This window comes from Bubalus bubalis, chromosome 16 (assembly GCF_019923935.1).
Source record: "Bubalus bubalis isolate 160015118507 breed Murrah chromosome 16, NDDB_SH_1, whole genome shotgun sequence".
Classification (NCBI taxonomy): Eukaryota; Metazoa; Chordata; class Mammalia; order Artiodactyla; family Bovidae; genus Bubalus; species Bubalus bubalis.
In genome coordinates, this window is record NC_059172.1 from 30,785,350 (window position 1) to 30,800,844 (window position 15,495).

The 15,495-nt window shown below is 45.5% G+C and overlaps 1 protein-coding gene across 1 annotated transcript in view; it reads right to left on the reverse strand.

Annotated features, from left to right (window-relative positions):
- Positions 1-3,963, reverse strand: part of RNF169 (ring finger protein 169) — an 87,249-nt gene extending 83,286 nt beyond the window's left edge. Inside the window, exon 1 of the mRNA XM_025266424.3 lies at positions 3,421-3,963. Within this exon, the coding sequence (XP_025122209.2) occupies positions 3,421-3,922 (502 nt within the window). The 5' untranslated portion in view covers positions 3,923-3,963. The remainder of the gene's footprint in view (positions 1-3,420) is intronic.
- Positions 3,964-15,495: the final 11,532 nt, after the last annotated feature.

Genomic DNA, 15,495 nt, shown 5'->3' on the forward strand with positions numbered 1-15,495 from the left:
CTTGCACTTTTTTTCAGAAAAAAATTCAATTTGATTCAATTCCAAAAGAGCCACAGGGCTTCAAGAAATTAAAAAAAAAAAAAAAAAACAAACACCTAAGAATTTCACTTAAATGCCAGTGACTTTACTACAAAATTTCATTTCCAGTTTTACAAAGCAGGATTGCCCTTCCTTTTATCAACAGACCTAATTATGCCAAAAGAATACTGCTAAGCAATATACTTCAGAATATACTGAAGTATAACAAGATTGCTAATTCTGTTGTTTCCCACTCAAAAAAGTGTAATGTAAATATTTATGAAGCTGGTGTTTTTTACTTTTTTAATTAAAAGCTATCATGAGACATCCCTAGTAGTACAGTGGATAAGAATCCGCCTGACAATGCAGGGGACACAGGTTCTACCCCTGGCCCAGGAATATTCCACATGCCACAGGGCAACTAAATTCCTGTGTTACAACTACTGAGCCTGAGCGCCACAATTACTGAAGTCTGAGTGTCTAGACCCTGTGCTCTGCAACAAGAGAAGCCACCACAATGAGAATCCCCCGAACCAAACCAAGAGTGGTCCCTGCTTGATGCAGTAAGAGAAAGCCCACTCACAACAACAAAGATCCAAGGCAACTAAAAATAAATAAATAAAATAAAAGCCATCATGAATATTTAACTGTGAGTTAGGTTATGTTTTAGCCCTTATGTAAAGTTTAGCCTTTCAGCCCTTGTTATCTGCTGCTGCTGCTGCTGCTGCTGCTAAGTCGCTTCAGTTGTGTGCGACTCTGTGCGACCCCACAGACGGCAGCCCACCAGGCTCCCCCATCCCTGGGATTCTCCAGGCAAGAATACTGGAGTGGGTTGCCATTTCCTTCTCCAATGCATGAAAGTGAAAAGTGAAAGTGAAGTCGCTCAGTCGTATTGGACTCTTCACGACCCCATGGACTGCAGCCTACCAGGCTCCTCCATCCACGGGATTTTCCAGGCAAGAGTACTGGAGTGGGGTGCCATTGCCTTTTCTACTAACCTACAATGACCTGGTCAGTCTGTTCTGGGCTTCAGTTCTCTCTTCTGTAGAATGAGGGACCTGGGTTAAAACAACAATTCTTAATCTTTTTCTCTGCAACCCTTTGAGAATCTGATGAAAGCTACAGGTGAACTCTTCATAAAACTGTACACAAACATTGTATAACAATTTTATAAACAACAATTTATAATGGCAAAACACTGGAAACAGTCTAAATATCCCCCAGTGGATGATTAAGTAAATTATGTTACATCCACTCAATGAAAGTCTTTGTAACTATAAGTAGAAAGAAAAAAACCTTCTATGTACTGATATGAAAAGATATCCATCATGTATTGTTATATGAAAAAAAAAGCAAGTTACAGAACAGTAGTTATAATACATAACCTTTTGTGTAAAAAGATGAAAAAATAAACATATTTGAATTTCCATGTATAAGCATAAAGAAACTGGAAGAATAAACATGAATCGGAAAATGAAGAAAGGGATAAGAGGAACCTTTTCATTGTATACTTTCTTTTATTTTTGTTTGAATTATGTGAATTGTCTATTAAAGTCTTAAATTTTAATATATTGCATGTAAACAAGAGATCTAGACAACCTGCTAAAGCTAGAGTATTATTCCCAAACTCTGTTCAGCAATATTCTTCTATAATGTTTTGACTTAACAAGTATATAATTATATACACTCAATTATCCAACAATAAGAACATTTAAGGAAAAATATTTTTCATGATGGTCCTCATACAAACATACAAAGTAATTGGTGGACACTCAGTGGCTCAAAAGAGCCTAATTTGGGATCTCATTTTCTATCATTTTTCTTAATCACTGATACACAAATTTCTTCAAGGAAAAAGTTCGCACCAATTATCAAGTCATATGTTCGGTTATGGTTCAAATCTCAGACCTGTTATTTCATAAGGAAGCCCAGGTTTTGGAAACAAATTTCTTTTTTACTTGACCATATAAATCTATAATACGAGTAGGAAGACCAGAGAAATATTCTCTTATTTTTTTTTACCATAATCTCAGAATTTGAGGCAAATTAAACAGCATTCGAGATCATCACACGCATTCACAAATTGGACGATGTTTGGGAAGTCCTTCATCTTATCTGAGCAGCAATCAGATGGAACTGGGTTTTCATCCTTGGGCAAGTTACTCAACCTCTCTTGGCCTCAGTTCCAGGTGTAAAATGGCAATAAAAGTACCTCATAAGGATGTTATTAAGCTTAAAAGGAATAGGAAGGTACATAGAAAGTAAGACATAGAAAATGAAAGGTATCCTAGGACAGTGGCAGGTGTCGGACTGCTTGAATCAAAACAGACTGCATTCTGGAACCTGTAGTTTTTAGGGACTGCACTTTCATATGCAAGCAATGCCTCTTTTTCCCTACTGAAAATAACACATGGCAGAATTCCCGACCCAAAAGATGCAAATATCTGGCTTTTCCTAATTATGTTTCTTGAAAAATCTCTTCCTAGGTAAGCTTTTATCAAAGAACTCTAGCTGTTGTGTTGACTGGATATGTCTGAGTCCTAAGTTATAACATAATTTTGTTTTGTGTTTTCTATAGGGCACTTTCTATGTCAAGCTCAGCACCAGACTCGCAGGCTGCTGGGGGGTGGGGAGGGGAGGCAAAGCCGTCGAAGGCAACAACAGTCCTTCAACAGACCTGTAACTGGCAGGAAAATAGTAGGAAACTTACACTGCCATGGAGACAGAAGCAGCCGCCGCCAACCAATCTCGACTTTCAAAACTTTTAAACCCCATGCGTCTCTTTTTTTGCAGAGCACTACTGGAGCTTATTATTAGTATTATTATAAATATAAATAGCAATTACTTATTACTTCTCTACATGCCAAGCTCTTGCTAAGCATATGTTTTTCAAGATTCTGTGAAAATTGCACATATGAGCTCATACTCTCAACCCACTCTACCCTCAAGTCTGAAAAGCTCTCTTCACATCCTCAAAATCAATCTGCCCCCTAAACTTCGTATACTCCACATCTCTCACAGACCCACTCAGGCCCAGGAGTCACATCCTCACAAGCCCACGCTCTTCACCCAACATTAAACGAAGCACTTCTCGGAACCTCCACAGCCCCTGCGAAGTTTGGTACCCTCCTCCACTCACCAATTCCAATCTGGCCCTAACTTGTTCCAAGAAATGCTATGACTCCCTCCAAACTTCTGACTCCAAACCCATCGTGCCTGTACTTCATTCCGAAGTTCAAAATTCAGAAACACAAACTGACTCTGGGCAGAGCCCGGTTCCAACCCCACGAGAACTCTTTACACCCGCTCGAGCAGGGCCTGGGACCCTCCACCCTCTAAGCAGGCCAGGCCGGGGCGCGGCGGCCTCGCTCCGGACCCCAACGGGAGGAGGGAAAGCTCCACCTGGCTCCGCGGGCGCGGCGCGCGACTCCTGCTCCGGCCTGGGCCCCGCGGCGGCCGCGCCCCCGTCCCGACGCGGGCGGCAGCGCTCCGGTGGGCCGCGGCGGGCGCGCTCGCCCAGCACCTCCGCGTTGGCCTGCCAGTCGTCGCGGGCCCGACGGCGGGCCCAGCCAGCTCCGCGGGCGCGGCAGCGCGGGCAACACGGGCCCGCCGCGTCGGCAGCGCGTTGGGCGCAGCCTCGGCACAGCGAGTGGCCGCACGGCAGGGCCGCCGCCTCCCCTGGGGTCTCTAGGCACCCGGCGCAGTCCGACTCCTCCGGCCGCGGCGGTGACGGCGGCTGCAGCAACGGTGGCGGCAACACCAGCAGCGCGGGGCCAGCGGCCGGGCCCGGGGTCCCCGTTTTGGCTGCCGCCATCTCGTCACAGCGGCCCCGCCGACCCCGCCGACTCAGAGCTGCCGCCGCCGCCGCGGAAGAAGCCCGAGTACTCGGACCTGCCGCCGCCATCTTGTTTCCCGTTTGTAGGGAGAGTCCGTTGCGAGGGAGAAGAGTAGAGGGCGGGGCAGTGGGCGGTGGGCAGCGCTGTATACATATTCATGAGGGGCGGGGCCCCGGACGTGTTCTCCCCGGGTCGGGTTGGCGGGAGGTGAAACCTCATTAATATTCATTAGTTATCCTTTATCTGTCTTGTCCTCGGCCTTGCTTTTTCAGTCTTTGCCACTTCCTCTTAGATGAGCCAAATCACGTTGAGAACTGAGAGGATTTATTTGGAAACTGAGCGATATTAAACTATGAAGTTATTACACTTAGTTATCCTGCAGTATCCTGATAACTGAGGCTAAGGAGAGTGAGGAGTATGTAAATTGTCCAGAACCCTGCCTCAGTGCTTGATTTATTGTGAGGTTAGCTGTTGTGACTTAAGAGTAGTCCTACTAGCAGCTTCTTGTCAGTTCACATCTCAGTATATACTCTCTTCAGATTCCTTCCTGAAACTTCCCTCCCTTGGCTGGGAAAAAACAGTTTTCTTGATTTTTTTTTTTTTTTTTTTTTTCCTGCCCTCAGCTCTTTTTGAGACTCTTTCTTGAGTCCTCCCGCTTGTTTTAGGGGCTTAAATGGGGTTATTCCTCGAGGTTCAGACCTCAGTCCTCTTCTCACTCCTTTCCGTGTATTGGCCCCCGAGCCCCTACCCTATGTCACATTTTCTTCCCGCTGAAACTCCTGAATTGAAACTTGAGGTCCAGACCTCCTCAGTCCAGCCCTGCTTAGTCAACTGTCTGATGGAAACAGTTTTGGATGTCTGCATCCCTCATGTACCAAACTAAAGTCACTGTCTTCCACCCTCCTTTCAACAGCTTTTCTGATTTGCCTCATTCTAGTTCAGTTCAGCTCAGTCGCTCAGTCGTGTCCGACTCTTTGCAACCCCATGAATCCCAGCACGCCAGGCTTCCCTGTCCATCACTCCTCCTGGAGTCCACCCAAACCCATGTCCATCGAGTCGGTGATGCCATCCAACCATCTCATCCTCTGTTGTCCCCTTCTCCTCCTGCCCTCAATCTTCCCCAGCATCAGGGTCTTTTCCAATGAGGCAGCTCTTCGCATCAGGTGGCCAAAGGATTGGACTTACAGCTTTAACACCAGTCCTTCCAATGAACACCCAGGACTGATCTCCTTTAAGATGGACTGGTTGGATCTCCTTGCAGTCCAAGGGACTCTCAAGAGTCTTCTCCAACACCACAGTTCAAAAGTGTCAATTCTTCGGCGCTCAGCTTTCTTTATGGTCCAACTCCCACATCCATACATGACTACTGGAAACACCATAGCTTTGACTAGATGGACCTTTGTTGGCAAAGTAATGTCTCTGCTTTTTAATATGCTTTCTAGGTTGGTCATAACTCTTCTTCCAAGGAGTAAGCATCTTTTAATTTCATGGCTGCAATCACCATCTGCAGTGATTTTGGAGCCCCAAAAAATAAAGTCTGCCACTGTTTCCACAGCTATTTGCCATGAAGTGACAGGACTGGATATCTCTAGTAAAGGTGCTATACTTCCAGTCCCTCAAGCTCCAAACCTGGTAATCTTTACTTCTCCCTCACTCCCCACATCTGTCAGTTTCTTAGTCCTGTCAATTCTTCTACCAAAATGAACGTTTTCCTACATATCCTCTCTTCTTCATCCCCCCACTGCCCAATTCAGTCTCATCATTCTCTCACCTAGGTTATTGCAATAGCTTCTATTAATTGTCTCCCTACCCACAGACACTCTTCCTCCAATCCATCCTCCATAGCTCTAGACTTACTTCCTGAAGAACAGCTCTGACCACGCCATTCCTTCTTGGCTTAGTCACTGAATGAGGTGCTCAGACTTTGATGCCAGGGCCCTTTCTGGATGCAGAAGGTGTGGGAGAAACAATGGCTTCCCTCTGACAGAGAGATGGTCCTGCTACAGCAATTCTCCCACCCTTTGCTTTTTTTTTTTTTTTTTTTTTTCACTTTAAGTAGATTTGGAGCAGGAAGGCATTAAGCAAATGGCATTTCCTGTTGGGAATCTTTATAGGAAAGCACAAGTTTCGTAAGGAGAGCAAAATAAAAAAAAAAGTACATAATGTAATGGAAGGGATCAGAGGCCCTGGGTTTTCATGAGATTGCCTGGAAACAGTGTCTGAGCTGATAGTAAACCAGTCCAAGGCAGAGTGATTGGTGGAAGTCAGACAGCAGAGAAAAGAAAGACGTGGATTCCTAAAATGAGAACCAGATGGCTACAGGACAGTGAAGAATTGAAGAAGGGTCAATGAGTAATTGAAACAAGGGCTTGTGTGCACGGAGGCCCAGACAGTCAGAATCCTGCCAAACACAGAAGTATGGACTTAGCCAGGCTGTCCTTCATCCAGAGGTCCTCTTTGTTACACTTCCCACTCTAGGTTCTTGAGGACGCTTTGGCCAGATTGCAACAAAGGGTGGGTGAGGGGCTGTGGTCCAGAGATCAAGCCAATTGCCGTTAGAGATGCAGCCCTTGGTGTGGGTTGTTCACTCTTGACGGTTCGGGGCTCTTAATCTGAAGTCTGTTTACTATTAAAGAAGCTGAACCAAAGAAGTATAGCATGCCTTCTTAGATATGAATAAAGACAGGAAATTTCTTTTTGCAGTGGGAAAAAGCAAGAGTTCAGAGTAGTACTAGATCAAAAGCCAGGAGATCTAGAATTTGTCATGACCACTTTCTCCCTTTCATTGGGCTTCCCTGGTAGCTCAAATGGTAAAGAATCTGCCCGTAATGCAGGAGACCTGGGGGTAATCCCTGGGTTGGGAAGATCCCCTGGAAAAGGAAATGGCAACCCACTCCAGTATTCTTGCCTGGAGAGTTCCATGGAGAGAGAAGCCTGGTGAGCTATGGTCCATGGAGTCACAAAGAGTCAAAACATTACTTATTTATTTTTGGCTGTACTGGGGTCTTTGCTGCTTCAAGGGCTTTCTCTTGTCGGGGAGAGCAGAGGCTGCTTTCTAGTTGTGGGGCATGGGCTTCTCACTGCAGTGGCTTCTCTTGTGGAGCACAGGCTCTAGGATGTGTGAGTTTCCGTAGTTGTGGCACACGGGCTTACCTGTTGTAGTGCATGGGCTTAGCTGCTCCGTGGCATGTGGGATCTTTCCGGATCAGGGATTGAACGTGTGTCTCCTGCATTGGCGGGAGGATTCTTTACCACTGAGCCACCAGGGAAGCCCCTAACTTGTATAATTTCTAACAGATAAACTCTCTCTGGACCTTAGTCACCTCATCTTTAAAACAAGAATGCTCAAGTTTATCAGTTCTCAACCTGGGGGGCATTTCAGAAAGACACACACACACACGTGCCAAAGTCCCTTCTCAGATCTACTGAACCCAAAATACTGAATGGGATGCTGGCATGTAAATTTTTTATAATGCCACAGGAATTCTAATGAATACTCCTAGATCAGGCCACTACAATCGAGTGGTCTATTCAAAGACCAATTCAAATGTCCCTTCTAGCTCTAACAGTCTAGAAGTTTGTGTTTGGGGGAACGCCCCATTTTATGCAGTTTCGCTGAGACTGGGGAAGCTGAACCACAGAGGTAGTCTTCTCCCTGCCCCAGGGCAGCCAGAACATGACATATGACCTAGGCTCAGCCATGTGGCCACTCCTCTCTGAACTTTGACTCTTCAGGGGATGACACAAAAACATATTGACACGTTTAGAATTATTCACAGGAATGGATGGGCTTCCCAGGTGGTACAGTGGTAAAGACCACGCCTGCCAATGCAGGAGACGAAAGAGACACAGGTTTGATCCCTGGGCCAGGAAGATCCCCAGGAGTAACAGTAATGGACAAAGGAGCTGGTGGGCTACAATCCATGGGGTCACAGAGTCAGACACAACTGAGCACACACACAACAGGAGTGGACACAGTAGGTGTCCAACCACAGTGGGTCCCTCAGGGGTTGCGATAGAGGGGGGAGTGTCCCTACCATGGTGACGGTGGTCATGCCAGAGTGCTCCTGAGGCATGAACTTGGCTGTAGTGCCTGCTGCCTGGCCTTCCTAGGTTACAACCTATTTTTCCACATGCAGGTTACCAGCCTTCCTGTCAACTCTATACCCTTTGAGTAAATTCCTTTTTTCCCCATTAAATTGTTCACAACATCTGTTGTTGGTAACAAAGTACTCCAACTTAGAAACAGGTTTGTTGTTTCTAAAGCGACACCTGATCATAGTTGTCAGGGCTGCTTCCTCCGTTATGAAACCATCTGAAAAGCTGAGCCCAACAGCCTGGAGCAGAAGAAGCCGGGGTGCAGGTGATGCTTTTCCCCTAAGCTCCCACCTGTGACACAGTCACGTTAGTGCACTCATCGAGGATGCCAGCTGGAACAGGTTGTGGCGCAGCCACACCTACCAGGGCTTCCTCTCCAGCTACCTTTGCTCTGCCACTCGTGCCACACTTTGTGAGGATTGCATCACTGCCAAAGCTCCCTGCCAGCCTTCTCATAGTGGTCCATACCACTGCTCTGGCTTTAGCCCTCCTCATCCTCATCACAGCAAACCTTCCCTCTTCCGACCAGCTGGAGGCTCCAGCTACTTCCTGCTAGACTGAGGGCTACTGGTTTGGTTCCAGGTGGAGACAGGCTGTTCTTCCCTGCAGCCCCCAAACCCCTTCTTGCCAGCGTAGGCACTGAGTCCCTCCTGCAGGCCTCACACACCCAGGAAGGTTCAGGCCCTCAGATCCTTCCAGCCCCACCCCTCCCTCACCTTCCTCATCTCTCCTGGTGGCCTTCTCTTCTCTTCCTCCCTCAAACCAGATTTCCCCTTGTGATTTGCCCCCTTCCCTTTTGCTTTAAAGATTTTTTGCTGCATGCCTAACTATCACTCATCTTCAGGGCCTTCCCTTTTGTTTCAGGGGAAGAAGCAGTTTTTGCAAAACTAATCCTTCTACCTGTCTTCTTTCCAGCCTCCTCCAGATTCTTGCCAAATACTCTACAAACACAGAAAAGACTTGGTCCCTGCCCCACTCAAGGTCACAGCCTAAACAGACAAAATTATACATAAATAATTATCACAGGGGGGTAAAAAAGACTATTATAACAGAACTACAAACTCTAAAGCTGAGACACATACAAGGTGCTTTGGAAGCAGAAAGCAAAGTTGGGGTGGGGAGGGAGGGAAGGTTTCACAGAGGAGGAGACCTGTGAACTCTGATTGGAGGATGAGGAAGAGTTCACTAGGTAGACACAGGGAAGGCATTCCAGGCAGAGGGAAAACAGGAGCAGAGGTGCAAATGTATGAAAGTTCACAATCTGTGTGGGACTGACAATCTGATGTGGCTAGAACAGTGGGTGGACATGAGGCTAGGACACTGGAGAAGCAAAGGAACTAGAATTTATTAAGTAACTACCTACCACATACTAAGCACATGCCCAGCAGTAATCCATCTATCTCATTTAAACCTAAAGTAATCAGATAATCACGATGGTGTGATCACTCACCTAGAGCCAGACATCCTGGAATGTGAAGTCAAGTGGGCCTTAGAAAGTATCACCATGAACAAAGCTGGTGGAGGTGATTGAATTCCAGTTGAGCTATTTCAAATCTTGAAAGACGATGCTGTGAAAGTGCTGCACTCAATATGCCAGCAAATTTGGAAAACTCAGCAGTGGCCACAGGACTGGAAAAGGTCAGTTTTCATTCCAATCCCAAAGAAAGGCAATGCCAAAGAATGCTCAAACTACTACACAATTGCACTCATCTCACACGCTAGTAAAGTAATGCTCAAAATTCTCCAAGCCAGGCTTCAGCAATACGTGAACCATGAACTTCCAGATATTCAAGCTGGTTTTAGAAAAGGCAGAGGAACCAGAGATCAAATTGCCAACATCCACTGGATCATGGAAAAAGCAAAAGAATTCCAGGAAAACATCTATTTCTGCTTTATTGACTATGCCAAAGCCTTTGGCTGTGTGGATCACAATAAACTGTGGAAAATTCTGAAAGAGATGGGCATACCAGACCATCTGACCTGCCTCTTGAGAAACCTGTATGCAGGTCAGGAAGCAACAGTTAGAACTGGACATGGAACAACAGACTGGTTCCAGATAAGAAAAGGAGTACGTCAAGGCTGTATATTGTCACCCTGCTTATTTAACTTAGATGCAGAGTACATCATAAGAAACACTGGGCTGGAGGAAGCACAAGCTGGAATTAAGATTACCAGGAGAAATATCAATAACCTCAGATATGCAGATGACACCACCCTTATGGCAGAAAGTGAAGAGGAACTAAAGAGCCTGTTGATGAAAGTGAAAGTGGAGAGTGAAAAAGTTGGCTTAAAGCTCAACATTCAGAAAACGAAGATTATGGCATCTGGTCCCATCACTTCATGGCAAAAAGATGGGGAAACAGTGGAAACAGTGTCAGACTTTATTTTGGGGGGCTCCAAAATCACTGCAGATGGTGACTGCAGCTATGAAATTAAAAGATGCTTACTCCTTGGAAGGAAAGCTATGACCAACCTAGATAGCATATTCAAAAGCAGAGACATTACTTTGCCAACAAAGGTCCATCTAGTCAAGGCTATGGTTTTACCAGTAGTCATGTATGGATGTGAGAGTTGGACTGTGAAGAAAGCTGAGTGCCGAAGAATTGATGCTTTTGAACTGTGGTGTTGGAGAAGACTCTTGAGAGTCCCTTGGACTGCAAGGAGAACCAACCAGTCCATTCTAAAGGAGATCAGTCCTGGGTGTTCTTTGGAAGGACTGATGCTAAAGCTGAAACTCCAGTACTTTGGCCACCTCATGCGAAGAGTTGACTCATTGGAAAAGACTCTGATGCTGGCAGGGATTGGGGGCAGGAGGAGAAGGGGACGACAGAGGATGAGATGGCTGGATGGCATCACCGACTCGATGGATGTGAATTTGAGTGAACTCTGGGAGTTGGTGATGGACAGGGAGGCCTAGCGTGCTGCAGTTCATGGGGTCGCAAAGAGCTGGACATGACTGAGCGACTGAACTGAACTGAATACAGGTACGGAGAATTCAGCAGTGGACAAGACAGGAAGGTGTGGATGCTGACCCAGCTTTGGTAGGACCAGCTTTAGTTACAGTATCTGGCACATTCCAGATGTTATGGAATGAATGCATGTTCCCTCCTTTAGTTATGTCCATAGTGTTTAGCAAGGTTTAAAGTTCAGAGCATGCCAAAAAAGAAAAAAATTCTGTTTAACACATAAGCACATTGGTGGAGAAAAAGAACTCTTTAATTTCTTTAAATGTCTCCCTCTAGATGCCTAAAACTCCACCTTGAGTCTGCAACTTGTTTCAATTTCTCTCTCTGCTGTGCATTTCCATCCCCTTGGTCTTGCCTTCTCCTTTCCCTACCCTCAAGCTCTGGTCCAAGATACCAAGCAAAGAAATCCCTCTTTTATTTGGTTGTTCTTTTAAGGGAATAAAGATGGCTCTAAAGGCAATGGCACCCCACTCCAGTACTCTTGCCTTGAAAATCCCATGGACGGAGAAGCCTGGTGCGCTGCAGTCCATGGGGTCCCTAAGAGTTGGACATGACTGAGTGACTTCACTTTCACTTTTCACTTTCATGCATTGGAGAAGGAAATGGTGACCCACTCCAGTATTCTTGCCTGGAGGATCCCAGGGACGAGGGAGCCTGGTGGGCTGCTGTCTATATGGTTGCACAGAGTCGAACACGACTAAAGCGACTTAGCAGAAGCAGCAAGAAGCAATCTCAGATATGCAGATGACGCCACTCTTATGGCAGAAAGTGAAGAAGAACTAAAGAGTCTCTTGATGAAAGTGAAAGAGGAGAGTGAAAAGTTGGCTTAAAACTCAACATTCAAAATACTAAGATCATGGCATCCGGTCCCATCACTTCATGGCAAATAGATGGGGAAACAGTGGCAGACTTTATTTTTTGGGGCTCCAAAATCACTGCAGATGGTAACTGCAGCCATGAAATTAAAAGACACTTACTCCTTGGAAGGAAAGTTATGACCAACCTAGACAGCATATTGAAAAGCAGAGACATTACTTTGCCAACAAAGGTCCGTCTAGTCAAAGCTATGGTGTTTCCAGTGGTCATGTATGGATGTGAGAGTTGGACTATAAAGAAAGCTGAGCGTTGAAAAATTGATGCTTTTGAACTGTGGTGTCGGAGAAGATTCTCGAGGGTCCCTTGGACTGCAAGGAGATCCAACCAGTCCATCCTAAAGGAGATCAGTCCTGGGTGTTCATTGGAAGGACAGATGTTGAAGCTGAAACTCCAATACTTTGGCCACCTGATGTGAAGAGCTGACTCATTTGAAAAGACCCTGATGCTGGGAAAGATTGAAGGTGGGAGAAGGGGACAACAGAGGATGAGATGGTTGGATGGCATCACCGACTCAATGGACATGAATTTGGGTAAATTCTGGGAGTTGGTGATGGACAGGGAAGCCTGGCATGCTGCAGTCCATGGGGTTGCAAAGAGTCGGACTAAGTGACTGAACTGAACTGAAACTAAAGAAGCCCTTTAGGTCCAATAGATAGCAATTAAGGAAATAAAATGGGAAAACACCCCGCCTTAACTCTACTTCAGAGTGAGACACGTAAAAGGCAAAACTTTTAGGGCCACTGGGAGTCCACACAGGTCAAATTTCTGGGAACCTATCTGGCAGGGCAAACAAAAAGTATCCAGCACACTTTCCATCTCATCCTGCTTTCTTCTATTTTCCAACTCACAGTCTGAATGGTCTCTCTGAAGCATGAATCTGGGGAATGGGGAGGGGAGGGGATTAGATGAAGAGGATCAAAAAGTACAAATTTCCAGTTACATATGATACCAAGTACTGGGGATATAATATACTACTTGATCAATATAATTAACACTGTTGTATGTTATATATGAAAGTTGTTAATGAGAGTAAATCCTGAGTTTTCACCACATGGAAAAGGAATTTTTCTTTTTTTTAAAAAAAAAATTTATATGAGATGAGGAATATTCCCTGACTTTATTGTGGTAATCATTTCATGATTTCTTGTTTGTTTAGTCACTCAGTCTTGTCTGACTCTTTTGCGACACCATGGACTGTAGCCTGCCAAACTCCTCTGTCCATGGGATTTCCCAGGCAAGAAGACTGGAGTGGGTTGTCATTTCCTTTTCCAGGGGATCTTCCCAACCCAGGGATCAAACATATATCTCCTACATTGGCAGGCCGATTCTCTACCATCGAGCCACCAGGGAAGCCTCTTTCATGATGGATTTAAGTCAAATCAGTATGCCATACACCTGAAGTACATCATGAGAAACGCTGGGCTGGAAGAAACACAAGCTGGAATCAAGATTGCCGGGAGAAATATCAATAACCTCAGATATGCAGATGACACCACCCTTATGGCAGAAAGTGAAGAGGAACTCAGAAGCCTCTTGAGGAAAGTGAAAGTGGAGAGTGAAAAAGTTGGCTTAAAGTTCAACATTCAGAAAACGAAGATCATGGCATCCGGTCCCATCACTTCATGGCAAATAGATGGGGAAACAGTGGAAACAGTGTCAGACTTTATTTTTCTGGGCTCCAAAATCACTGCAGATGGTGACTGCAGCCATGAAATTAAAAGACGCTTACTCCTTGGAAGGAAAGTTATGACCAACCTAGATAGCATATTGAAAAGCAGAGACATTACTTTGCCAACAAAGGTTCGTCTAGTCAAGGCTATGGTTTTTCCTGTGGTCATGTATGGATGTGAGAGTTGGACTGTGAAGAAGGCTGAGCGCCGAAGAATTGATGCTTTTGAACTGTGGTGTTGGAGAAGACTCTTGAGAGTCCCTTGGACTGCAAGGAGAACCAACCAGTCCATTCTGAAGGAGATCAGCCCTGGGTGTTCTTTGGAAGGAATGATGCTGAAGCTGAAACTCCAGTACTTTGGCCACCTGATGCGAAGAGTTGACTCATTGGAAAAGACTCTGATGCTGGGAGGGATTGGGGGCAGGAGGAGAAGGGGACGACAGAGGATGAGATGGCTGGATGGCATCACTGACTCGATGGACGTGAGTCTCAGTGAACTCCAGGAGTTGGTGATGGACAGGGAGGCCTGGCATGCTGTGATTCATGGGGTCGCAAAGAGTCGGACACGACTGAGCGACTGATCTGATCTGATCTGATGTTAATTATATCTCAATAAAACTGGAAGAAAAAATACAGCATGAATCTAAAATAAAATAATAAAAGACAAACTTTTCTCTGCTAGTATTGATCACCTTTTACAATATAAATAGCATGTCTTATTCTAGTCTGTTTTTCTCATCTCATCAAAAAATCCTTCTGCAATTATTGTTGCTGAGAGGAAGGGACAGTTAGGGAATTTGGGATGAACATGTACACACTTTCATTCCCTGGTGGCTCAGACGGTAAAGAATCTGCCTGCAATGAGGGAGACACAGTTCAATCCCTGGGTGCAGAAGATACCCTGGAGAAGAGAATGGCTACCCACTCCAGTATTCTTGCCTGGAGAATTGCATGGAGAGAGGAGCCTGGTAGGCTACAGTCCAAGGGGTTGCAAATAGTCAGACATGACTGAGCAGCTAATACACACACGTACACACTGCTGTATTTAAATGGATAACCAACAAGGACCTACTCTATAGTACATGGAACTCTGCTCAATGTTATGTGGCAGCCTGGATGGGAGTGGGGTTTGGGGGAGAATGGATACATGTATATGTATGGCTGAGTCCCTTCACTGTTGACCTGAAACTATCACAGCATTATTAATCAGCTATACCCCAATACAAAATAAAAAGTAAAAAAAAAAAAAAAAAAAAACCCTTCTGCTACTTTTACTTTTTTTGGACCAAGTACCCCAGAAGGAAGGACTCATGGGCCTTCTCCAGGAAGAGTGGGAAGGAGTGAAACCCTCATTTTGTCATAAAAAATGGATGGACAGTCAGTTCAGTTCAGTGGCTCAGTCGTGTCCAACTCTTTGTGACCCCATGGACTGCAACACACCAGGCCTCCCTGTCCATCACCAACTCCTGGAGTTTACCCAAATTCATGTCCATTGAGTTGGTGATGCCATCCAACCATCTCATCCTCTGTCGTCCCCTTCTTCTCCTGCCTTCAATCTTTCCCAGCATCAGGGTCTTTTCAAATGAGTCAGCTCTTCACATCAGGTGGCCAAAGTATTGGAGTTTCAACTTCAACATCTGTCCTTCCAATGAACGCTCAGGACTGATCTCCTTTAGGATGGACTGATTGGATCTCCTTGCAGTCCAAAAGACTCTTGAGAGTCTTCTCCAACACCACAGTTCAAAAGCATCACTTCCTCAGCACTCAGCTTTCTTTATAGTCCAACTCTCACATCCATACACGACTACTGGAAAAACCATAGCCTTGACTAGATGGACCTTTGTTGGCAAAGTCATGTCTCTGCTTTTCAATATGCTCTCTAGGTTGGTCACAACTTTCCTTCCAAAGAGTAAGCGTCTTTTAATTTCATGGCTGCGATCACTATCTGCAGTGATTTTGGAGCCCCCCCAAAATAAAGTCTGCCACTGTTTCCACTGTTTCCCCATCTATTTGCCATGAAGTGATGGGACCG